General features: G+C 34.3%; 1 protein-coding gene across 1 annotated transcript in view; it reads right to left on the minus strand.

Annotated features, from left to right (window-relative positions):
* Positions 1-2,532: 2,532 nt before the first annotated feature.
* Positions 2,533-26,493, minus strand: part of LOC121408625 (vascular endothelial growth factor receptor 2-like) — a 53,387-nt gene continuing 29,426 nt past the window's right edge. The window contains exons 4-25 of the mRNA XM_041600161.1: positions 20,169-20,314; positions 17,210-17,411; positions 16,354-16,680; positions 15,681-16,004; positions 15,094-15,372; positions 13,623-13,759; positions 12,854-13,061; positions 12,241-12,549; positions 11,731-11,837; positions 11,100-11,322; positions 10,347-10,637; positions 9,754-10,035; positions 8,975-9,102; positions 8,432-8,570; positions 7,987-8,091; positions 6,705-6,815; positions 6,095-6,402; positions 5,483-5,605; positions 5,066-5,136; positions 4,467-4,607; positions 3,952-4,057; positions 2,533-3,696 (exon numbers count right to left, since the gene is read on the minus strand). Of these exons, the coding sequence (XP_041456095.1) occupies positions 3,025-3,696; positions 3,952-4,057; positions 4,467-4,607; positions 5,066-5,136; positions 5,483-5,605; positions 6,095-6,402; positions 6,705-6,815; positions 7,987-8,091; positions 8,432-8,570; positions 8,975-9,102; positions 9,754-10,035; positions 10,347-10,637; positions 11,100-11,322; positions 11,731-11,837; positions 12,241-12,549; positions 12,854-13,061; positions 13,623-13,759; positions 15,094-15,372; positions 15,681-16,004; positions 16,354-16,680; positions 17,210-17,411; positions 20,169-20,314 (4,739 nt within the window). The 3' untranslated portion in view covers positions 2,533-3,024. The remainder of the gene's footprint in view (positions 3,697-3,951; positions 4,058-4,466; positions 4,608-5,065; positions 5,137-5,482; positions 5,606-6,094; positions 6,403-6,704; positions 6,816-7,986; positions 8,092-8,431; positions 8,571-8,974; positions 9,103-9,753; positions 10,036-10,346; positions 10,638-11,099; positions 11,323-11,730; positions 11,838-12,240; positions 12,550-12,853; positions 13,062-13,622; positions 13,760-15,093; positions 15,373-15,680; positions 16,005-16,353; positions 16,681-17,209; positions 17,412-20,168; positions 20,315-26,493) is intronic.

A 26,493-nucleotide genomic window follows, 5' to 3' on the forward strand; every position in this document is an offset into this window, starting at 1 on the left:
TCAAAGTTACATATCACACCAGCATAGGATGAATCTTAACATAAAATCATTATTTTGTCAGATACATGTGATTCGCTCATAAATTTCTGGTCAAGATTTTGAGGTCAACATTATGGCATGTAAATGTTAAATCATTGTCAAAGTATTGGAAACAATGGAATAATATTCATCTATGTACAATTTATAATATTGTAATGTCATCTATTAACATCATATACAAAAGCTGGAGGAGACGTTTTATAGTTAAGAGAACAAAATGTGTATTTTTTTCCTTTCAAACATACAATTGTATGTGTATAATCATAGTTATTCAATATAAACACAGTGTCTGTTAATTCTGTTAGATAAAGAGATATATTGAGGTCAAAGGTCAAAGAGCATAGATAAATGCACATAGGAATAGTTTTCATCATAATAAAATTCATTATTAATATATACCAAAAAAATATTAAAAAATGGTTGTGATTACTGTTCTCACAAATGACAACTATTATATGGAAGTATTGACAATGATAGGAGAAAAAAAAACTGATATTGCATGAATTGGAATTGGTAAACAACCCTTTCAGAACATGAAATGGGAATTCAATTAATTTAATTGCACTTGGATTTAGGTAATAGCACCAATTTCCACAAAAAACAATATTTTGGCACAAGAATATTGGGAGTGTATTCTTAATATATGTGTATAATTTTTTTTTCTCCATTGAATAATATTCTCTGAAATGGCAAAGAATCTTAATTTTCTTGTTTAATCGCCCCTTGTTATTTTATTTAAAGACAAGACATCTAATTAAGGGTTGATCCCTAATAGTGTCTGATGCAAATGCAGCACAAATATAAGATAACATGGAACATGAAAAATTAGATGTATGAACAGCACTTGAAATCAAGATAAATTACACAACACTTTCAAACGATCTAAACTGCCTTTGATAGTTAATTTTGGCCAAAACCAGGAATTATGTTGATAAAATGGATCTTTCAGCCTGTTAAAAATCAGATGTGCAAACATCAGCATGTATTTTATGACAACAAATTTGGATTCATTGAAATAGGGAAGACAGCATTAGGAAGGCAGGAACATCCAAGAGGCCAAAGCTATAATTAGCTGGAGAGTATTTTATTAAATTTATTGTCAATTACCTAAGCTGACAACTTTTCCTTGGATTGACTGAGAAGCATTTGCGTGTGACTATTTCTATGGTAACTGTGGGATAATGCAGACTTAGTCCGATAAAACATTTAACAAGTCATTTCATGAAACACTCCCTTGTCTGTATGGTATGAATACATCTTTGTGCTTCAATCTCATCCTCAAATTGGCAATCACATATAATTCAAAATGCTGTATTTCACTATAAGTGTGTTTTCTGCCAATTCAATTGATGCTCTCTCATACAAATGTTGAATATAAAGGAAAAGGAAAGGATGTTTTTTTTAACAATACATTGTAGGAAAAAATGCTGATCTGTATTTTTGTCATTACTTCAATCAGGTTTTCTTCTTCACAAATGACACAAATAAGCTTCTATATACATCAAATAAACTTAGACATGGCAAGAACACTTGACCACAAACTTCATCTCGTCAAGAATATTGTACATATATACATAGACATACTATACAACCATACTGGCATGACAGGTGTTACTAGTCTGAATACTAATGTGTGTTACTAAATTACACTTGTTTATTACTACATAAATATTTACACAAGTTAAAATTCTGGCTATGTATACAATATCTGGTAGCAGGAGGGTGTCCCTTTTTCAGATAGGGGAACCCCGTCACTTTAAGCACTCTAATGCATCTCAAACTTTTGCTGAGTGTTTTAAGTAGCACCAAACATAAACTTTATTATCTTGAAATCATGCACATATATTTGAACATATAGAGAAAGAAAAAGAAAGCATGCACTTTTAATTCATTAGGATTTTCCTGTGAGATTTTAAATAAATCATGCCAATTATTCAAAAATGATCTGATAAACTTATTTTAAATGTTAAATTACTTGCATCACTATTTCAAAAAGTTGTGTCAACCTTAAACATTTTGACATACATTATCTTCAAGTCAAATAAATAACAAACATTGCAATCCATCTCATTCAATAATCTGTGATTATTTATGGATGTAAACAAGATTTTACCACATTTGAAAAACTGACTTTCCATGACTTACAGAAAAAATGGTATGTAATCACATGATATTGACAAGCATTAAAATTCTAACCCAGCTAGCCATGTCATCTGGTAACACATAATGACTTTTGGTGTACTCGTAATTATTTCTTTAGGCAGTCCAATGTAAGGCATATAAATATAACTATCAGTCAATAGCACCAGTGGATAGCACCATGATCATTTAAAATTCTGCATGTAATTCTGTTGGTAGCACATCTAGGAAGAACATTTATAATATCAGACAGTCACAATCTCTCCTGTTCCTCTCTCTTCTCTCTCTCTAAATATATATATTTATCTCTCTTTTCTTTCTCTCTCTCATTCTCTTGCACTTTCTCTTATTCTATCGTGCTCTCTCACACTCTCTCTGACCCTTGCTTACACTCTCTCTCTCTCTCTCTCTCTCTATCTCTCAGTTCGTTGCTCACTCCAGTTTAGGAGTACCAAACTGAGATGCAGTGATGAGGTATATACACAAATAGATACAGTATTAATTCACATTTTGTACATATCAATACATAGGATAATAGATGATACACCAATATACAATAATAAATTCATCTCATATCAGACAAAAGGCACCATCTCATAATCTATAAGTCTTTATTGCTCTTATGAAGGATTTGTAATCCTGTCATTTGTTTACTGTGTTCAGAAGAATTGATCAATGGACTGTTCCCAACCTGTGCAATAATGATGCTCCAATACTGTTTCTTAAAATGTGACTCTTTGCATTGTGATAAGCAAGTCTCCACATGAAAGCAGATCGTCTAACACAACCATACAATCCATAACAGTGGTCCAACTGTCTCTCTTTGCATTACTCTATACCAGTTCATCATTGTCCACTTGAACCTCTTGGCCAAAACAGTGAAGTTTCTTTGTGTAATGCAACTTGCATAACTTTGCTGTATTCTGGAGGTGGTTCATCATTGACGTCAGACCCATAACCCCCTGACCTGAACCCACTGGAAGAGTCTGATGACACTGATTCCTCACTCTTACTGGTGCTATTATTGCCACGATTATGATGATGATGGTGGTGGTGGTTTGATGGGTGATGGTGGTGATGATGATGATGATGGAAGACAGGATTGGTCTGTTGAAGACCATCAAGCGCCGACAAGCTGTTAGGTCTGTGCATCGGTATCCTTGATGATGTCGTTGAGGACTTTGTGGACTCTGCTCCTGTGTCATCTTCTTCATCGCACGGTTCCGATGATGAGATGTCCGTTAGGCTAGCATGGATTGATGATACTGTTCTACCCTCTAAGTTTGCACAGACTGGTCTCTCATCCTCAAGCTGGAAGGTAGATGATGTACTTGGATGGTTTGGCTGATAACCTGAAGTACTTGGTAATGAGATATCTGCTTCAACCTGAAGGGCATCTTCACCCAAGGTCACCTGGCCCTCATTAGATGATGCTGCTCCCTCATCATCCTCATTGTAGAATGATATCGGTCTTGATGCTACCTGTTCATCATACGCCACATCAAGATCAAGATACTCCTGGAAGAAAACACAAATATGAACAAATTTCAAAGATGACTTGACAGAAAAACTCAGAACAAAATGCTGCATGTGGAATTGTATCAAAATAATTTTACTTGGAATCAATATGAATCATGTAACTTCGGGTTTATTCAATTGTAATTAGGCTTATCATCATAGTGATATTTACTGAGTAAGATATAATCTTACAGCAAGAAAGACTTACATGACTGTACTGCAGTTTCAAATATTGTTAACTGTGATAAGACTCACCTGCTTGACGTTAGCTGCTAATTGGTCTCCTAGTTTGTGAACCAACTCACTGAAGTGAGGTCTTTCCTTAGGTTCTGTGTGCCAGCAATCCAACATGATGTGATAACTGTTGACAAAGAACAATAGAATGATCATGATTTTCTTCTCTACATAATGGCTGAAAAGGGATAGAGTGGCAGGAGTGGGATAATGTGTTAGAAGTGGGAAAGCATGGGGAAAAGGATGATATTGACTTTTGTACAAGATACTAAATGTCAGAACCTAACCAGCATTTAATCAACAGTATATCAATATTATTATTAACAGAGGAATTAAAGCTTTTACAACCCAAAATTCACCTATGAATCATACATGTACCTAAGATTCTCTATCCCTGATATGAAAAGAATAGAACATCATGAACATCATAGTGAAATTGTATTGGACCCATAATATATACTGTTTTTAAATGTTTGTTCATGAATCAAGGAACCCACACATCACAATAAAAACTGAAAAAAAGCATTAATGCTTACATTTCAATAGGTGCATAATCTGGTGTGTACATTCTGTAACCACTCTTGAGACGATTATAGAACTCTTCATCCACCACCACACCAGGGTATGGTGATCCACCAAGGGCAAAACATTCCCACATGAATACTCCAAATGACCATCTGAAAGGGAAAATACAAACATAAATCATAAATAATAAGTTGATGGATTGTACAGTGTATACGACAGTGGATGGTGTAAAGTGTATTTCAAAACTAGTATAATCAAGACAAGGAATGGGGTCATCAAACATTGGTATCTTTATGGGCGGGTTTTCTTTAGTAAATAAAGAGGTTCTCATAGGAGGAAATTATAATTTGTAAACAAATTTTTTTGGCATTACTCCTATGTTTTTAAGACTGCATGCTCTATCTGTATATGAAAATCATGAGTCAGAAAAAATGGAACCAGTAGGATTCGAACCTGCCATGTACTGCTTTCCGGGCAGCGATTTTCTTTCTATGTAAAGACTAGACCCATAATACTTCTTGACATGTGGCAAGGGAAGGAAAGCTGGTGGTATTGCATATTTATATCAGTTTCTGTGTCCATAAATGTATTTAAGTATGGGGATACTCACACATCACTGTAGATTGTGAAGACTTTGTCAAATATAGATTCTGGAGCCATCCACTTGATAGGAAGTCTTCCCTGTAATGAACAAAAGTAACTACTTAGCAATTCCCATCAAAAAGACAAAGACACAAATCTAAATCATTACATTCAGTCTGATAAAACATAAGGATAAACAATTGTAAATTCTTTAAATTCGTCCATCATGAGTTGTTAAAAGGCAATATGTATTTCACATGTGTTACACCTCCATTGATACAAAATATGTTTTTTTTTACATCACATTGTTTCATTTATGAACTGCTGGTCACTTTATTTTTCAATTATTACTTCAAAATATGAATTTACTCATATTTTTCATAGTTTTAAAAACCTTAATCCAGACTCATCCCCTTTTTAGCAAGCGATTACATATCAAACTTACCCCTGTTTGTGTGACATAGTCAGGATCTGAGTAGATGTCTCGGGCTAGACCAAAATCACAAATTTTGACAATATTGTTTTCTGCTAGGAGAACATTTCTTGCTGCTAAGTCACGGTGAATACACTGCAGAGGTGAAAAAGATAAAAAGAATATTCAAAGACTTCTACCTGTCCACATCAATTAATTGTACATATACTATTGTCAAGTTAAAATCATCATACTATTTGGAATTCTAGAGTATAGATATAACATCCCACATTAAATCAGCTATTTACATGAAACACAAAATATAACATTCAATTTTATTAGACAAGTTTGAGCTCTTGCAATTTGTGATTATAAGCAATATAACAATGTCTCTGTTGCTGTCAATCAAAGTTCAATGCAGTAAGTAGATTTTACAATTGAAAATAATAAAAAGCCCTTTTAATAACTTGTAATATAATATCTTAGACTTTAAAACAGTTTACTGCAAATTACCTCATTACTTTGCCCTTGATCAATTAATTTGGATTTTACCTCGATTGGACCTCAATGAAAAATGATAAGTTCTAAAATATAACTTCTCCAATTTCAAATCAATCAGATATTGTTTTAAATTCGGCCTCTCACCTTCTTTGATGCTAAGAACTCCATTCCCCTAGCAACCTGGAATGAATAACAGATGAGATCCTTCAGGGTCAAAGGCTCCTCCTTCTCCATGTATTCAAACACATCATCATCTCCAACCTCAAAGCTGGATCCACCTCTAGCTCCCATGAAACCATCTCCACCTCGGCTGCTCCCCCTGGAGCTCCTATCAACTGGCTCCATTGGAGCAATAGCAAGAAGGTCAGGCTCAGCCACATAGTTCTTTCGCTTGGTCTTGAGGTAATCTGAGAGATTACCAAACGGGCAGAACTCGGAGATGATGAATAGATCTGAAAGAAAATTAAGGAAGAACATTTTCAATCTGATAATTTATGTGATGAAATATTGGTAAGTTATCAGCTTTCCTATTTGGGGATCTTGACTTGAAAGAAAGCTTGAGATGCATTCTGCAAACTTGCCAAATCTGTTTAACAACACATCTAGAATCAATGTTACATCAGTTGCTCTTATTCTTTCTCAAATTTACGATTTTGGAGTATACGTGTCTGCAAACAAATCGACAGTGGATAACTGATAAAAAGTGACATCTGAAGAATGTTATCAAGACTTTGAATTTAAAAACACTGCTTACCTTTCTTCGTGCATGCTCCAAGTAAGTTAACGATGTTAAGATGTGGTCCAATGTGAATCAGCATTTTCAATTCAGTTAACAAGGCTTTCCTCTCACTATCAGAAGCATCCTCTGCAAATAAAGAACACAATTTATTTAATAGATAGTACTCTATTGAAACTGAATGATCTCTCCAGATATTATATATTTATTGTTTTATTTGTAGTTGATTTAATAGTATTGATATCCATCAAAATCAGTTTTTTTTCTGCTATGTTAGTCTAAAGAGGGTACCCTTGCCATAATCTTGTTCTTTGGCCTTTCAATTACTTCTCAACCAGGTGCATGTTTCATAAATCTATTTGTAAGTTAAGAATGACTTTATGCATAACTTTTGACCTTTTCTTGTGCAAATGTTATATCCTTATGGAACTGAATTAGCACCTAAGAACATTTTCATACAACAGTGCATAACTTCAAAAACACCTTTATGAAACACCTACCAGTACTAAAGCTTCCTATATAATCAAGGCATGATTTGTGTGATGTATGTAGGTTATAATCACACTTTACCAACTAAAAATATCTACTTCACTTTCTGACACATTAACGAAAATACTTGGTATGTCCCAATTTGAAGTTTTTTGTATAAGTAGCAGGGGCTTAAACAAGGCAAAGTAAGAAATATCTGGTGAAAGGTGATTTGAAAGAAGTAAAACACCAACTTCACTGTCAACAAGTATTGACTCATGGTATAAATAAATCTTGTTCTTTTCCCATATGCTCCCCACAGACCATAGAACCAATATAAAGGGTGAATCCACCTGTTGTCACCCCACTCCTCCAGGGGTGCTATTCACCTGGGTTTCTATACCCTAGAGATGGTGAATCAGAGTGAAATGACCATACCATTCAGACTGACCTATCAACTCATACAAAGCTGCCAAACCAAATTACAAGAGCTTGACACATTATGACTCAATGGAGTCACTTGAACAAAGAAATTGAGTTACCATTCCTATTTACAAATTTGGTTTGTCTTAGTGTGCCACCCTTAGCACTAATATCTACTGATCGTTCAGTAATACAGTCTCAGACAATAAGCTGTATGTGACATGTCAACATAGATTGTTCCTCGTAAGCCTGCAATGGCTGCTGGACTTAAAAAATGATATCACTGCCAAAAGTGGTGTAAATAGTAAGATATAAGGACAAAAATCCTGTAATTAGGGTAATTCTTCTTAAAGTACATAACTCTATATTTTTTTTATGTGAGGAATCGGTTTATTTAGTTAGGTCTCACCTTTTAACATTTTGACGGCCACAGTGGTACATGTATCCAGCTTGTCAATACCAAACGCTGAAGCTCTCATCACACGACCAAAAGCTCCTCGACCAATCACTGGACCTGATACATGAACAACGAAAGAGCGTTTGAAACTACTGAATTAACAAATATCTCAATAAAGATTTGACAAGGAAAGAAGATTGACATAGTCAAAAGACTTTAAAAAAAACATAATTGCAAAAATGGATTTGTGTAACCTATAAAAAATAAGATTTATGAAGTTACAAGTTTATCTGGGACGGCATTAAGCAAACAAAAAAATAGACAAATAAATACAAGAAATGGTTTGACAGAAAGAGAAGATGAGATTGAAGGAATGACTGTCATTGAGAAAAAAATATTTAGAATGAAGAAATTATGCATTAAAATATATTTAGAAGATAGCTAAAGTTGTACTGACCTATTTTGAGTCTCTCTCGAGGAAACTCCCATTTGGAGTCATAAGGAAGATGTTCACATATGTCTAAGAGATCGTTGTACTGACCAAATGAGATAGGTAGCAACATATCATCACCTCCAGCGATGTACTTGGGTCTTAGCTGTAACAAACAAAAATTCATTTCAAATTATATATAAGAAAATATGCTAGAATGGCGCATTTTATATGTAAATATGAATTCGAATTAAAAAATAAAAAATATAATTTGAATAATAACATCAAATCTTAAATTTTTCACGTATGATTTTTTAAGAATGCTTAAAATGCTTAATTATCAATAATAATAATCATAGCTTTCGTAAGGGGCTTAATACAGGTGTTTCGAAGTGCTCAGCTTTCTGCTTGTTAACAATAAATTACCAGGGAAAATAAAATGTAGAACAAACTACCAAAACCTAAATTTAAAAGAAAAAAATATCTACGAATCAAAGCAAATTATCAATGAACCATTTCTAAAATATCTATTAATGATACTAATATGCTAAACTAATTGTTGATATTCACCTTTTTAATCTTGAAGATGACAATGATAAGGGCAACAACGATGATCATAAGCACAAAGACAACTCCGATAGTAGTATTCCTCTTAACATCATCACGTTTGGTAATAGTAAGGGGCTCATGGGGCATATCTGTAAAAGATTTTATATAAACAAAGTACATTAGAATCTTCTAAAGATGTTAACACATTTCATTTACAAAAGGTGCAGATGCTTCATTCTTTTGAACATACAAACAAAATTATTTCATATAATGTACAATTAAGTCATCATCAGGACATCTATAAAACTTTTGGCATTTCACTTTATTCTTACAAATATGAATAACACATTGAAAACTACAACTATTTCAAATTAATTATTCTATATGACAATTTCCCAATATAATAAACATTAGAACCACTCTAGCCCTCACTAAAAAACTGTTAGGAGCTTCATCGTTATATTATATAAAGTTGTTTAGAGAATGTTACCACTTTAATGATACAATATCAGGAGGTTTTTTTCAAAAGGTAACATGTTTAAAATTTGTTTTGGTCATTAAGAAGGACCTGAGAAAAAGGTATTATCCCACCGCTGCCACCAAAAGTCTCTTGTTTCAGGGGAATTCTCTGTAAAGTAATTATTCTGCAATTTTCACTAACAACTGTTATAAGCTACAGTAATCCTTGTAACTGATTGCCTAATAGCAAATTTGTCAGAGAAAATAAATGAAATGAATCTTGATGAAAAACCCTCTTATTTCCTCCAAGGTTAAAAAATAATGATGGGAGTCCAACTAACCTAGCTTGATGCTAACAGTTCTACTACTGCTACCAAGTCTATTAGTAGCATTACAGATGTAAGAGCCTTCCTTATCTTTCTGCACATCATGGAGCACCAGGACGCCCTCAGTGTTGTTATACATCTGTGACGGTAGCAGTCGCATATCACTCGTCTGGTCTTCAGGCTGGTGATACCAAACAATGGTAGGCTTTGGGTTTCCACCATCATGACATGTAAGATTGGTTGTTCCTCCCATTACTACCAATTTTACATCCTCTTTCACTTTCATGAACGGTTCCTCTGATGAGAGAAAATACAAATTAAAATAAGTTCACTGAAATGGATCAGGAATATACTTAGTTCATTTCTAAGGAATCTCATAATTTTGATGGCCTTATTTGATTTCTTTCAAATAATACGAATTATGCACACTCTATTTTTCTGCTGATATGCCAAATTTGTGGCAATTTTATCATCATGGTCAGTTATGAAGTGTTTCAAAACTCTTTACATACTAACTAGTAGTTTTTTAAGTCAACATCACATCTAACAGAAAAAACTCAAAGATTATCATTTCGACATAGAACAATTTATTAAGGAGTTTGAGTTACCAAGTATAATGATGACAGCTGAACTGTTGACCCGTCCTCCTCCATTACTGGCCACACATTGGTAGACCCCACTATCTACCATGTTAATCCGAGTCCTTCTAAGTGTAGACAGAGCATTGCCATTAGGTAGGGCGATAGTACTGACTTGCATCTCTAGCTTACTACCATCTTTAAACCATGTGAATGCTGGCGTAGGAAATCCTGATGCTTCACACTCTAGTATGAAATCCTTTTGGTTTTTGTTAATCTCCCTTGTATTCAGACCTACCTCCAGCTCAGGGGCTTTGATCGCTGTAACAGAAAATAATTTGATAGGATTTTATTTCTATAGTTCAATGAAAGCATCCTAAATATCTATGATTTGACATTTGATTAGAAGTAAATAACTCAGAAAATATACAGATTTGGAATATTAAAGAAACATACTTAATGAACAGAGTTAAGTCAAAAGTGATTCTCCACAATGAATTAGATTAAAATGGACCAAACTAAATTGCAATTCCATTGCTCTTATAAAAACCAAACTTATTCATCCAAATTTCCTTTTTCCATATCTCATTTGTTTTTACTGAAATTAATTACAAGCATCCTGGCCAAAACATACATGTGTTTTTAATGTAGTATGAACGTTCAATATTCTATAAATCTTCGCTATTCACTGATGTTCATGATACCAATTTCAAAAAATATTATTTCTATTTCAAGAGCATTGATTGGAAGTCCTTCAGCCCCAATCAAAACCTAAAAACTTACGTTTGACTTGTACTGTAGTGAAAACTTCTTTAGTATCTCTGCTGTTCAAGACACTCTGAGCTGAGCAGATGTAGATACCATCATCAGAACGTCCCATGTCTTGGATGTGAAGCTGAGAAACATTGAATTCATCACTGAAGTAGGAGGAGATGGTCACACGTTCCTCTCTTGGTCGCAGTAATCGACTCTCATTGGTGGATCCGCGACTTCTACGAACAAACCACTGCAATCGGAAAATAATGTTTTTCATTTTCTATGTAAAATGTGTATAAGATATATGATGACTCTGTTTATTTTTTTTTCATTCATATTTTGTAATCATAATCTTGATAAACTTAGAATTAGATAGCAAAGTGTGCAGAGTGAGACAAAGACAGCTGACTGAAAGAGAAGAATAGAAAGATCTGAAAATCATTTGTTGATAAAAGATCCGTAAGGCTACACAATGCTTACCTCTAATATATATCCTGATTCTAATGGCTTCTATTAATTTTTACTTTGAAAGTTTTCTGTATTACCACATTGTATTGCTACATTATACTTGTTCTACAAAATCACTAACACTACATCAAAACACATTTATAGTCATGACAACATTTAAGAAATGAATATAATTTCATTTTGGTCTTACCTTAATATTGTCAAAGATATGTGAGCTACTCCTGCAATGAAGCGTAAGATTTCCCTTTTCTTCAATGACACTAGTCTCCTCTTCAATGGTCAAGCCTTGATCACCATCTAATGAACATACCACATACACAAAGGTGAAGATACTACTCAATAAACAATAAAGATATTCAGAGAAAATGGCCTAAATTCTGAACTTTAAAACTGGTCTTGAATTTGTTTAAAGGTAGCCATTAAAACTGCAAATCACTGCGTAATTGGTTATGTCATAACATTTGACAGTCTGTATACAGTATATCGTTAACAGGTTTGATTTAATTACACCTTAATTCAGAAAAGACAGCTATCTAATATTCACACATGGTCTTGTATACCCAATCTCTCAAGACTAATGGTAACCTGGTATTCCTAAATATAGAAAAGGATGTTAGAAGGCTTACTGATTAGAGAATTCAAGAAATAGCACCCACGAGGCAAGATTATCCCAGAGAAACTACCAAACAAATTGGCTTACCATAAACAATGACCATGATAGTGACACTTTCCTGAACCTCTCCGTTATCACCTATCAAGGTGTAATTCCCTGCATGTTGAGGACTGATGTTGAGCAACCTGACCTGAGCTACATCATGATTGATGCGACTCCTGAACAGATGAGGATCAAGAGCATCTACCTCGATGCCATCTTTGAACCAGGTGAAGTCAGCATTCGGGAAGTACTTGAGATGCACCATGATCTTCTCACGATCTTTAGCAAGCTCCCCGCCACTCATCAGACGTAGATTATCTCCTTTTAAAGGCTCCATGTGGATGTAGCCTTGATCTAAAGATTAAAGATTTAAATTAACATTACATTTACATGAGTATATAATTCGTTTGTCCTTAATAGTGAGTGATATCATCAGTTCTATGCAAACTTGGTACATATTACACAAAACTTCAATGTCGTTAGTACAAAAGGACAGAACAATGAAATTTAACAAATATTCATTTGAAAGAAACAAGAAATTTTCCAACATCAGTGATTTGAAAGCGATTCTTGAAAAACATGCATATCTTTCATACTTAGCATATTACCAGAAGAGATTTTCTCCTAAAATACTTTTAAAATCGAGGAATTTCCATACCTAATATGCTGACAGCATGGGATATGCTACCATTGCCATTGTTGTTAATAACTGTGCAGGTGTATATCCCATTGTCTATAGGACTGGCCTGAAAGACGGTAAGTGTTCCACTAAATCTCCTGAAAGCACGGGTAGATTCACCGACAACCGCCTGACGTTCTTCTGAATGCTTCTCAGTACGATAGTTACTGGGATCTGCGCTAGGATGCTGTTGAATAACAATGGATGATGAATAAAAGCATGATCTTAAATTAATTATAATTCATTATTCCTGATGATGCAACAACTACTGATGAAATTAAAAACATAAACCTTTATTTCATAGTCAGAAAAGATATCATGATCAGTGAGACCAAAATCAGAAGCAAATTGTTGATTCAAATTTAACAAGATCAATTACTATGTCCACTGAAGTATCAAATCATAAAGTTTATCAATGTGACTTATATATAAAATTAATTAAAGATCTTCAGCTCAGATATTTTGTCTTCTCATACACAAGGGAATATTAGAATATGATCAAGTTATGGGAATTTCTTACTAATGTGTTTTAAGGGGCTAGATTTTGAGTCAAATCACGAACACACCAGTCATTATTTTACGAGATCATCACTAATCCAACAACATTTTGGGTTTTAATTTCATAATTCTAATGGATCATAGCCCCAAATATATCTATTTAATCGATATCATATTTCATCTATACCATATAATTTGCGTAAATGATGAAAATATGAGCTTAAATACTTAAACTTAAATTCTAACTTACATGAAGACCTGGATAGTCCCATTTCCATCTAATCTGAATTCCAAGTGGTGATTCTACTTTGCAGGTTACATTGAAAGTATAACCTTTGACCTGTTCGATTGGACCAAAGATCTGTGGTGATGGGGGCGGTGCCTTGGCTGAAAATATAAAGAAAGATAACATAAATTACATAAAATTTGTTAAAGAATTACATGAATGATGAAAGTTTAATTCGGTGGGGAACAAATACATAAGAGGAAATAGAAGAAACCAATTTAATACTTGTATCTTTCAAAAAGAAATGTGCAATGAGTTTGCTTTTCAAAATTAGAAAATGCAAAGGAAACAACCAAGAAAATATCATGAGTTTGATACTTATAATCCAGGCATTATGCCTTTAATGATGATTATTATGAATTTAACAGGTTTGCAAAAGGAAATAATGTTGCGTTTTGATTTGGTTACATCAATAAGCCAATCTCTCTGTACTTTTTGTTTTGTTTATATTGAAGAAACATAAAAATTCCATTGAGTTTTTCATTGATTAATGGTGGCAACCTCATCAGGGGTAGGAACAGATTTCAAATATCAATCATGATGAAGATTATTTGGCATCTAACAGAGAGGATACCTAGAAACTCAACAACTCAGGAAACATAAATTACAACACAATCAAGGGCCTCTTCCTAGTTTCCTACTTGAAAGCAAACATATACAGGTATCTTAATTTGGCACTCTATCAGCTTTGTGGATTTGTTTTATTGTTCGTGGAAACAACGACCTTGAAATGATTGACATTCAAGTGGGTGGGATTACTAATTGAATAAAACTTTGATAAATTTGGAAAGAAAACAGTGAAAATCATTTGTCGTATGTTTGTTGTCAAGGTTTCAGATGCGATGATAAGCCACAAATAAACCTTAATTCTTCCTTTAGAAGGTATTTGGTTAAGAAAGTATGGCAATGACAATGACAAGACAATTGGAAACGCTTGAGTGATATCGAAGTATTATTCTATATATATTTTAATGTAATACGTAATAACGTAATACCCAAGTTACAAAGAAAAATAAATTCAAGATTGGCAAACACTTTGGCACCCCATGTCCTTCTCTGAATTTAAAAAACAGATAACATATCATGATAATCTACATAAGAATATATGATCCTATCTAGCTTGTATCTGGACATTTGATGATACTCTACAAAGTAGGTCAGTAAGTCCTTTCGCTCAAGCAAAGGACAACTCATTTCATCACCTGAAACTTTCAAGGATATGAAATACGTTTGTCATCAATGATGTCACACATGTTGTTATAGTAACAGAATTGACCTTACATACTCTGGAAAAAATACTCTTTTGTTACAGATATAGATATGGAAGCACTTGCAGAATAAAATGTGTACAAAATATCACAAGAAATCTAAAATCACCAAGGATAAAGGGTTTCAAATAAAGGGACAAGATCTGAAAGATAAAAAAGATACTAACGTTCAAAATTGAGAAAGATGATCTTCATTTGACTGAGGTTTCCCTTTCTGGCGCTGCATTTGACGTAGCCACTGAGCTCTGTGTAATTACCAGGGACTTTGAATCCAACCTTAGGGTCGTAGGTGATAACAGAACCTTCTCCTGATAAGACCTTATTAGCATACTCCAGGGTGACATTGATACGTGGGTCAGTCACAGAGCAAGGGATGATGTAGGATGAACCGATGATGACGTCAGTCCCTAACCAATGTGTAACTGTAAACAGCTTGGAATTGTCAACTGTCAATTGAAAAGGGGACAGAAACAAAATATGTTTACATATATAACCATAGACATTTTATGCAAAGGTGTCAAAACTATCAGAGAAAAGTCTACAATTGCCATACTGCAGTGTCCCAGCAGCTGCATATAATCATTCATTGTCAACACCTAAACTCAGCATTTCAGGAATTCAATTTTTTCTTTCGATTCCCAGAAAGTTAGTCCGGTCTTGCAAGAAAATGGAAATCCTAGAACACTATGAATACCCCTCCACAAGCTGCAACAGCCTACTTAACCCCTGGTTCTCTATGCTGTGGGTTGCTTACCTTCAGATGTCACATATGCATAGACATCTGTGCTGGTCTCTGAAGTAAGTCTATCTGAGAAGCGTGAGTAGAAGCATTTATAGTAACCAGTATCAGTGTAGCTGACGTTGGATACTTTCAACGTGCTTGTAGAACGCAGTGCAAGAGGACATGTAGGACATGCAATAGATCTTGGTTCTACACGCTCAGTTGCATCCTTGGGCCAGGACCATTCTAGTGTTGAGGAACCAGTGCAGCGGAGTTCAAGGTTCTGGTACTCATTTTGGATGATGTGGGAGTCATTGACGTGGATGACGGGAGGGCCTTCTCGATGTAACTGAGCATCTGAATAAACAGGATAAAGAAATAATCACTCCTTACAGATAACTGATAATAGTTCAAATATTGTTAAATATACTTACAAAGATGTCAAACAGTTTCATTCACAATGATAAAAAAAAAAATTTTGAGCTATTTGGAGAGAAACTGATATGATGTTCACGAGTCATATATTGGTAAGGTCAAAGAAATATCAGTGTTGGCAGATGCAATTTAGAAATAAATGAATAAAAGCATTTGATCTATTTGTGTTTAAGTTGGTATGATCTTAACAATACATGCAATAGAGATCTTAAATCTCACAAGGTTTCAGCAGATTTTAAAGAAAAAATATGAAGGCAATGGGAACACTCACTTTCTGCTGCTACAAAGATATTAATATCTGCTGCTGTAGCATTGTTGACATGATCCACATAACGGCTGTAGATACATTGGAACTGACCACTGTCCTGTGGTCTGGTTCTTGGAACGGTCAGTGTGCTTGTGAAATGAGCATTCCTGTCACATGTTGGACAAGCCTGGGAGACGGATGTAACCCTTGACCTTACGGCTTCCGGATAGATCCATTCCAGAGCTAATCCACCTGTACAACTGATTTCTAAGGTTGTATCCTCTCGCAGGAATCGCTCTGTGGTGTTACGCCCTATCCTTGGAGGACCAAGCCTCTTCAAATTGGAAACCCCTGACAAATGAAATACAGGTAAAGGTGATACTGATGGTGGAATATGTGTTTGTGTATACAAATCTAGAACTTCGAAGAATATATAGGCCTATACAACGTTGACAATGTAATACAGTATGAAATCAATTAGAAATGAAAATTTCATTTGATGTCCAATTAAGTAACTTAAGTTGTCAGAATTCAATATAACCCTAATAACTTTGCTTCCAGAACATTCCAGAACTAGTTATGTTGTGCACAAATTGAACTTTGACTTACAGAATGTCAGTTGGGACAGGTGAATCTATGTATGACAAAAAAGTTAAATTTCCACCTGTTTTCATGAATTTGATCTTTATGTCTCTCTTTACTAAGTTTGATATGAACAATTTAAACAAATACTCTGAGGCAATCTTATATTGTAATGCAGGATTCTTGATTCTATTCATCTTACAATGCATTGACAAATACGTCATTCTACATTCACTAGAGAGTTATCAGATGAGTGGTATGATATCTTGGTCACTCTTTGATAATTGTCTCATCTTACCTATAACATTAATTGATGCTTCAGCAAAGTAGCTATCCCAGAAGTTTGTAGCAATGCAAACATATGTTCCATTATCATGACTGTGAGCACGTACTACATGAAGAGTACTAACGTATCTCTGCATTGCCATGCTAGAACCTCTTACTGATTCTGTGCTTCCATCGGTCACTATCCGGTAGTTGCTCTCTTCACGTTCTGCGATCTGAAGTGAAATTGGTATAGAATTATTTATAAAACTCTCTGACATAGAACAAAGGTATGAAATTAAGAACTAATAACCTAAAAAAGATAATTTCAGAAGTATATTTAGTCATATTTGAAGAGATGTTATTCCACCTCTATAGGCCAACTAAAAAGATTCACATTCACAAACTTCTGTTTGTTATACTGAATTCTAATAATCTTTATTGGTTTATCTTGTTTACTTTGTTAATGAATCTGAACCCTAAAAAAGGCATACAATATTTCTTACCAAACCTCAAAAAGTAACTAGACAAAAAGAATATTAACAGGTAGAAACAGTTGGCACATTAAATCATACAGGCTCATGATTAGACATATGTTTAAGATGAAGAAAAGCTTTATACTGAGGAGTTTCTTTAAATGAATCCTACTTCCTTTATCTGTCTTCAATCCATATCCTCATGAGTGATAAGGAAGAGGCCTGGATCATAAAAATAGAATTAATGTAACCTTTCATCTCATCTAGAACCCCTGTGGTGTTTGTATCAACTGACACTCTCTGATTCATCTCAGATACACGCCTTTGATTGTCTTTAAAGATAGATAAAATGATTTATTCAATCACAAAATTGTTAATGTATTACACCTTTGTTTATATTAATTGGCATAAAATAACATTTTAATCATTTGGTAAACCTTAATTACTGCAATAACATTCTAGCTACTGTGATTAGATCACAATTATTGCCAGTTTATCAGACCACTTCAAGAAATATATTTGTACCTAAATGATCACCTTCACTTAACAGTCACTTAATTATGTATCTGGGGTATATTCTCATTAAACATGGAAGAGAAAGGTTTGATGTGTAATGTTTCATTGATCTTAAAACAGTCTCAAAGGCTGAAGCAGATTAATGTTTCAATGATGTTACACAAGCTATCTCATACATTCTTGTTATACCTAGTGTCATAATAGATGTTCTATGTTACTTTTTTTATCCTCCCTTTCCAATACTTATGCATTAGGCCCACAAATGGTAAAAAAGCTGAAGATTCATCTACTATTTGGAATCCCAAAATGTGTTCTGTATGTATGGAAATCTCACCGGAGACTACGGATTATGATTTCCGTCTGTTTCCTGGTTTCTACCAAAAAAAACCACCTACTCTTTGTCTACCCTCAAAAGGCATATGACATCTATCTCCAATGTTTAGGCCTGTATTTAAGTTAAACATCCAATTTTGCTTCCTGGAAACACTTCCAGTACAAATCATATCATGATTGTGAAAATTCATAAAATTCATATTTGAAAACAGAACACTTAGGTCACTCAAAACCATGTTATTCATAAAGAATATGTTTTGTAGATGTATGAAAGCTGTTGAAATGTTGAAGAAAGAAAATCACAGAGATCTTAACACTACCCCTGCCCAAAGGGAGGGACATATAGTCAGTACAAGAGTCAACATTCAGAGGGGGGTTGTTAACATACTTTTTGATTGATGCACATGGTTTGTAATATTATCATTTAAGGAAATATGGAATTAAAATCTTATATTGTACTTCATATGTGCTTTATATTGGCATCCTGTGGTTAATTTTACCACATCCTCGAAATATTAGTAGTGGATTAATCTGAGTACTGGTAACCAATGCTACTGTGTTTTATGAATAGATCTACCCAGGAATTTCCCTTTATCTGAAGAATTTTAGTACTGACAGTATATGCTTCAAAGGTGTGTTTGCTGACAAACTGAAATAAAGAGTGTCTTTTCCATACAGTAATGCAACAAAGATTTAATACAAACTAGGAGTAAATTAAGAAGATTTTTTTTGCTCTGAAAATAGAAATCCTTACATTAAACTTTACATAAACATAAAATCTGAAGTTCTATACAGCATAATTATAGCCTTGATGAAATTAAGCTATGAACAACAGCTCTCACTTCCTTTTTCACTCCTGTCATATCCATCTCCCCCTCCATCCACCTCAACCTCCCTCTCTCTCTTGCTTTCTCCTGCAAATACAATCCCTATCTCATCCCCTCTTTGCCCCCCCCCCAAAAAAAAAAAAAATCTCTCTTGATCTCACTCTCTACTTCTTTTTGTTTCTCCTCAATTATTGCTTCGCCTGTTTTTCTGGAATTTTAATCAGTAGGAATCCCAAAATGTCTTGTGATAATTCTTGAGGTTACTCTTTTGAGATGAACAAGGTCATTACCCCTCGAAACCATAGGAAGACTTCCACCAACATGTTAAAATATTTGCAAAACATTATTTTCTAATCAACCAAATGTTGTGATAGGCTATTTGTACCTTATGAAGTTGATACTGAATGTTCTGGTAAAGCCACAAAGAGTAATTTTCCCCAAATGATAATCAAAACTTGGATTATCAGTTCTATAGTCTTGATATAATGAAAAATGAACTTCAACTTACAAAATATTTCTTAATTCAATAACCATAGCCCTTCAAAATCATATCATGGAAAAGTATGGTCTATTCAAATCATAAAACACTTTACTCTTTAAAAGAAATACCCTCCCCTAAAAATCTTTCAGCAAGACATCACTTTCAATAAAAATTAAGATTCATATCTGGATAGTTGATAACTTAAGAACTGCAAGCATAAGCCAATTGTATGGTATAAAGTGGTAAATAAAAACACCTTAACTAATGGTAAAAACAGCAACTCCTTGAGGAAGAAAAACAGCTGGTTTGACTATTGAGGCTGTAGTCCCAGTCATTGATATTGATGCATAGTATTCTTACCATCTCAGCAGGGTAATCCCAAGACAGGTCTTCCAGTAGACTATCAGCAGGTGCCGAGACCTCACAGCTTACGCTGAACCCTTCCCATCCCTCAAGAACCTCTGCGGTGCTGATAGATACTTGGGGCTTCAGGACTGGAGCTTGCTCTGTAGGAGGCAGGACAGAAAGATTGAGAGAGAGGGGTGGGGGAGAAGAATCAGGGGAGAGAGACAGACAGAGATAGAACGATTGAAAGAAAAGAAGGAATGGAAAGAAAGTGAGGAATAGAGCGGGAAAGGTACAGATGAAAGGAAATATAGGAAAGGGTAAAGAATATGAGACAAATTAGATTAGATATTGATTATAAATGCATGAGAAAGACAGTGACATGGTACATATGGAGAAAAAAAGGTGGGGACATAAAAGGAGATATGAGACAAAACGAATAATATTAAAAGGTAAACTGACATAATATTCCAAACTGAATAACAAAACATATTGTTTTCTATATTCAAATAATCAATTTAATGTACACAAGAATACATCACAACCCTGCACCTATTTCGTGACATATCGTCAACAAACTGTTTCTAATGAAATACACAGATGCCCTGATATCCAAGAGGATATGAGTTCCAAAGGATTCAAAGTTTGTGTCTTCATGATCATTCACCCTTTTCAGAGAGAAAGAGGCAAATGGAGACATACACTACATGTAAGACCAATGTAAAGGAATAGAGGTACACATAGGAAAAGGAACAGTTCCTATGATCTTTAACATAAGTTAACTCTCTAACTTTCCATGTATATCTACCTAGGAAGTGAATGTCAAGTTAACATATGTAGTTAATTAGAGCCAAGATCATTCTCAACCAGCTGATGAGATAAGATGTGCTCAAGCTAGTCATGTCTTTCTCATGTCTCATCCAATATCTATCATTCCGTGACATTTATGCTGCTACATTTTGGGGGGTAAAATGTTGAGATTAGAGGAAACGTTTCTCAGAAATCCAGGAAGCATCAGGAAGTAATGAAAAAAAAGAAGAAAGATGTGGTGAACGAAAGAGGATGCTTCGAGAAGAGGATGAATGAAAGAAAGAAAGGGTCAAACCTTGAGTCTGAGGAAGTTTATGGAGTTAAGTTTGGCAACAACTGGTGAAGAGAGGGGGTACATGTATCTTCATAAGTTAATAAAAGTGGTTATTTTTCTTATTTTCCTTTGTTGTTGTAACACTGTTGTTGTGTAAACAAAAATAAGGATCCATGGGTTAACGTAATGGCATTTAGAGGCTCTACTGAAATTCGTAAGTGAATGGCACCTGGCAGATTTCAATAAGTGAATTGCATAATATAGTTTCTGTGGGATGATAAGGCCTCTGTCTATAATAGAAACTAAACCTGATTATCTAGAATGGGTAGATGTTCACCTTCTTCGACACAATGGAGCTTTGTCATGGTGCCCCAAAGACAATGAAAAGCACAGGAAAGGAGACAGGAAATAGGAGAGATTTAATATATTCTTTTATCATCCAAGGTGAATCATATGACATGAGAGATGCACCTGTGTCATGTCTGGGTTATTCACAAGGAGTCAGGGGTGAAAAGGGGGTAATGACAGGGGTGCGACAGGGGTGCAGGGGTTATGATAGGGGTGTGTGCTATGATACTCCTTTCTCCTTTCTTATATCAGTTGCCGTGTTGAATCATGTAAGTCCATGGTTGAATCAAAAGATTTAAACAGCTGGTAAACATTTTATTCAATATTCTGGAAAACTTTATTGTTATATCATAGGTCTATATCTTACTTTTCTTCATCTTGAGTTGATATTTTTATTAAGTAAAATTACAGATGCATTAATATATCATGTTCAATAAATCATTTCGTTAAACAAAAAATTTCAACAAAAAAATATTAAGGGGGAACTTTATACAGCAGAATTTATAAGAGACCTAAACTGAGAGTGTTTAAAGACGTTGAATATTTTCAGAGTGCAATCATACATGTATATCAATTGATATGTTTTGTTTGTATTCATTTTTATCGATATAAATAAAACAGGGTGTAAGCTCCGCCTGTTGGCTGTTTACAATTTGAAACCCATCTTTCAAAATGTTTGACTCAGAGTACCAAGTGTGCCAGCAGAAGAGAGAAGTTCTTGGAATGATATCAAAGGCCATCTCAATAAACCCAACGAAATGTAATTTCCTTTCGGAGCTCAAAAATGATCGTTCAACTTTACATTTCAGTCGGGATTTCAGTGTCTGGTGGCCTAGCTGAATTAGAAAGTCGTTTTACTACTGTTCAATTTTGCACTTTGTGTTTCTCGAAGCAATGAACCATAAATGAGAATGAAACCTTTGGAGCAAGATAGCTTGTGTGAAAACAGAAAATATCAAAGAAACAGATCAACCAAAGTTTGAGAAAAATCGGACAAATAATGAAAAAGTTATGAGCATTTGAATATTGCGATCACTAATGCTATGGATATCCTCATATTGGCAACGCGACAAAGATATGTGATGTCACTTGTGAACAACTCTCCCCATTACTTTCCATCAGTAGAGCATATATTCTTTCTATAGGAGGGTATATATTACAGATTTTTAAAGAATACATCATGGATAAAAAGTTTGTAACACCATAAAAAACAAAAAGAGACATTTTGGGGTATTTTATAGTCCATCAAAGGGCAAGTTGTTCACATGTGATATCACACATCCTTGTTGCATTGCCAATGGGAGGATCTCCATAGCATTAGTGATTGAAATATTCAAATGCTCATAACTTTCTAATTGTTTGTCCGATTTTTCTCAAACTTTCTTTGTTCTTATTCTTTGATTTTCTTGTTTCGACAAAAGCCTACTTGTTCCAAAAGTTTCATTCCCCTTTAATATTTTTTTTAAGGATACCAAAATATTTCGTCCAATGACTGAGGGAATTAATGGGCCCATGACATTATGATCACGAATGATAACAATGCAGAAAGACAGTGACATTCACATTTTCCCCTGGTTTTCTTCGTAATATGACAAATTAGTATTGGATGAATTGGAAAGGCGTCAGGCACTTGGCTTGACAGAAATTATTTGGCAACATTACTATCTGACTTGATTGAATCATTATTATATCCATATGAAATGCCAACCACCTGTGCTAAACCACACCCTTGTATGTCAACAAATGGGGCTTGCGTATTAGGAAAAAGTACTAGTTGTCATAATGTTCAATGAATGTAAACAAACTGACTGATCAATGAACTTCATGTATCTACCGAACTAGACAGTACTAAAGTCAAACTGAAATTAGTATTCAAGCTATAAATGAAAACACAATCAACTATTCCACAACATTAGTATAGATTTATAAACATGTACGTGTTATATTTAGTCATCATGATGACAGACACATTGAAGGATAATAATTTTCAAAATTCAGAGGATGGGAGTTTGTATTATCAAATATAGTTTGAGATCTATTCCCGACATACTCCTTCGTATTTCAGAACACATTGGGCTACTTTGTTTTTTCAGTCAATGGGTACATCCTGGCAATTCCATAGAGTACATACGTCCGAGATTACAAATGGAATACATTATACATGAAAATTAAATCAAGACATGTTAAATTACTTGAGATAATGGTAACAAATTATCTACATTTTAAACAATTCAATCAAACACTCATCACTGGGATGTCATTTACTGTGTATTTTTATTCACACGCTGCGAAGACAGCACTTGTTTGATATCCACAGGACCACAGAGCGAGGTTTATTGAAAGCACAAACTGAGTGTGATGAGTAATGAATGAATCACAGGATATTATCACATCACCAGGGACAGAACAACTCTCAAAGCAAGGGACCCTCAGAGAAACAGAAAAGGGAGAAAGAAAGTAAACTGAAATGAATAGAAATAAAGAGAAGGGTCTTCGTGAGAACAACAAGCTGAAGGGAAAAGGAGAAAAGAAATAGAGAAAAAGTTGAATAAAATGATGAAAAATAAAAGGAGAATGGTATGAAAAAGGAAGCTGAAGTTGATTGGAGGAAAGATACAGAGGATGTGTGTGTGTGTGTGTGGTATGTGTGTGGGTGTGGGTGTGTTTGTTTGTAAGGGTGTGTGTGAGGGGGTAGATAATAGGGAGAGCTAATGAAAATAGGTAAAATTTATTGGGGGAACAAAACAGAAACAAAGTGACATACTTGAACAGACAGTTATTACAAAATTTACAGAGGGGAGATGAACAAAATAAAGAAAGACCTTGATTCGCAGCTCAAAATTTTTGTGAAGTATAGATGCATTCTTATTCTTAAATTGCTTTTCGCTGAAGGGACTACTACTATCTATAATATTCAAACTTATAGAAACATTGATACGTATTACGTACTTCGAACAAGTGTTGTTTTTCCACAAACAATGATATTTATTTGATTGTCAGTGCACACTCGAATGCAATATAAACATGCTTTTATCCCGTACACTGATAAATATACGTATCTCCATTAGGACAAGGATAACATGTAACTCCTTTGACACAATGATCATACTGAAGAATTCTCGTTTCAGATGAAGTACGAAATATCCTGTACATGAACTATGAACATATATATTTATCACAGACATAGTTCATTTCAATCATAGTATGATAGAAGTAATGAAAAGGTTATTTGCTTGAGTACCCAAATGAATAAAAGTATCTCCATTAATACAAGGATAGCATGGGATTCCCATTGCCTCAGTGAAAAAAATAAAATGATGCTCCTTCTTTCTATATTTTTTTTCTTCTCCACCCCCTCCCTTCACTCCTCGAAAATACTTAGGGGCATATGGCATATGCCCCATCCCCTCCCCTCTATAGAAACCCCTATCATTCTAGGAAAATAGACAAAAATGAAAGTGGAAAAGACTGCACATGTATGATCGCAACAATGCAATACACAAGATAGAAGTACGTTGGCATTGGTAGTTACATTGGAAGCAGTTCATTCAATATCATATACATGAAGGTCCAGTTCCAATCAGGGGTGTTAATTTGAGTATGATAACTGCAAAAGAAAAATGTGGTGGAGATTTTTTTTTTCCAAATACTGACATAACTTTATACAGGTCCTATACAGTATATAGTATATATGTAGATATGAGATGGATCACAAACCCAGTTGAACTAAATACACGTATGTCATTTTCTTGAATCACACAACTTTGTTAATTTTTCAAAGCCACACCTCACTTTTTTAATAATTTCACAGATATATGGCAGCCAAATCAACTCATTTAGACAAAACCGTAATTTTTATCATGGTTTCCCGTATCATATTGGGCAGAAAGGTCCAACAATAATTTAAATAAATGTTAACAACTCATCAAAAGAAAATTATAAAGAAGGGGAACAAACAAGATATCACTTACAAATGCCCTAAACCACAAGATTCATCTTCTTGTGCATAAGCAACAAAATAGGTCAAAAAGGCGCCGGAAAATCTTCATCAAGAGTCACCAAGAATGGATTACTTAATCCAACAATACATCATTATGAAACCCTATCCAGATTGTGTCATCAAACCTATTGAATTAATTAGAACAAACTACAATTGTCTTTGAATGCCCTCTCATATTCTATATTTTTAATCCCGCTTTGAAATCCTGTCTATAAGCCTAGAGACAAACTTATGTCAGCATGTCAGCTGTTACAGACTGGAGGCCAGATGCAAGATATAAAAGGGACAATCTGAATAATTGTTGATGCAGAACTTGCAAGCAACTTATGCATTGTGCAACTTTAGGGGATTAATATTTTATATGAAATGTATTATGTACCATATTTCCCTCTAAATGTACGGCACTTAACCATCACTATCATTGCCCCTGTCCCCAATTTAAAGGCACGCATAAGCTTGTTTTCAAAACGAAAAAGACAAATGCCAAGAAATCAAGATCTCACAAGTCCAAGCGGACAAATTACCATAGAACAAAATTATATGATGAAATAATAGAATAAACATACGTTTTCATCTGTTTATATTGAATTACAACATTGCATAAATCTACAAATAAAGTTTACATAATCACAGTTTGGCAATCTGACCAAGAAAAATCATATGATGCATTTCATTTTCAGTACAAAGGGTTTTCATATTTCATGATCTATTCACTTTCAATGGATAAAGTGTTGTTCAGCTCTTGAGATTTTCAAAACTCTGTATGTATGTATGGCTACCACACAGCTTGGCTTACCATACATTTAATGCAACTAATTGGTAAAATCCTGTCTGTATACAGAGAGCATATGAAGTTTACCCGGCTTGGAAACGTTGTCCATAAAATACTTCACTTCCTCCCTAGTTGT

This window comes from Lytechinus variegatus, chromosome 1 (assembly GCF_018143015.1).
Source record: "Lytechinus variegatus isolate NC3 chromosome 1, Lvar_3.0, whole genome shotgun sequence".
In the NCBI taxonomy this organism is placed as follows: domain Eukaryota; kingdom Metazoa; phylum Echinodermata; class Echinoidea; order Temnopleuroida; family Toxopneustidae; genus Lytechinus; species Lytechinus variegatus.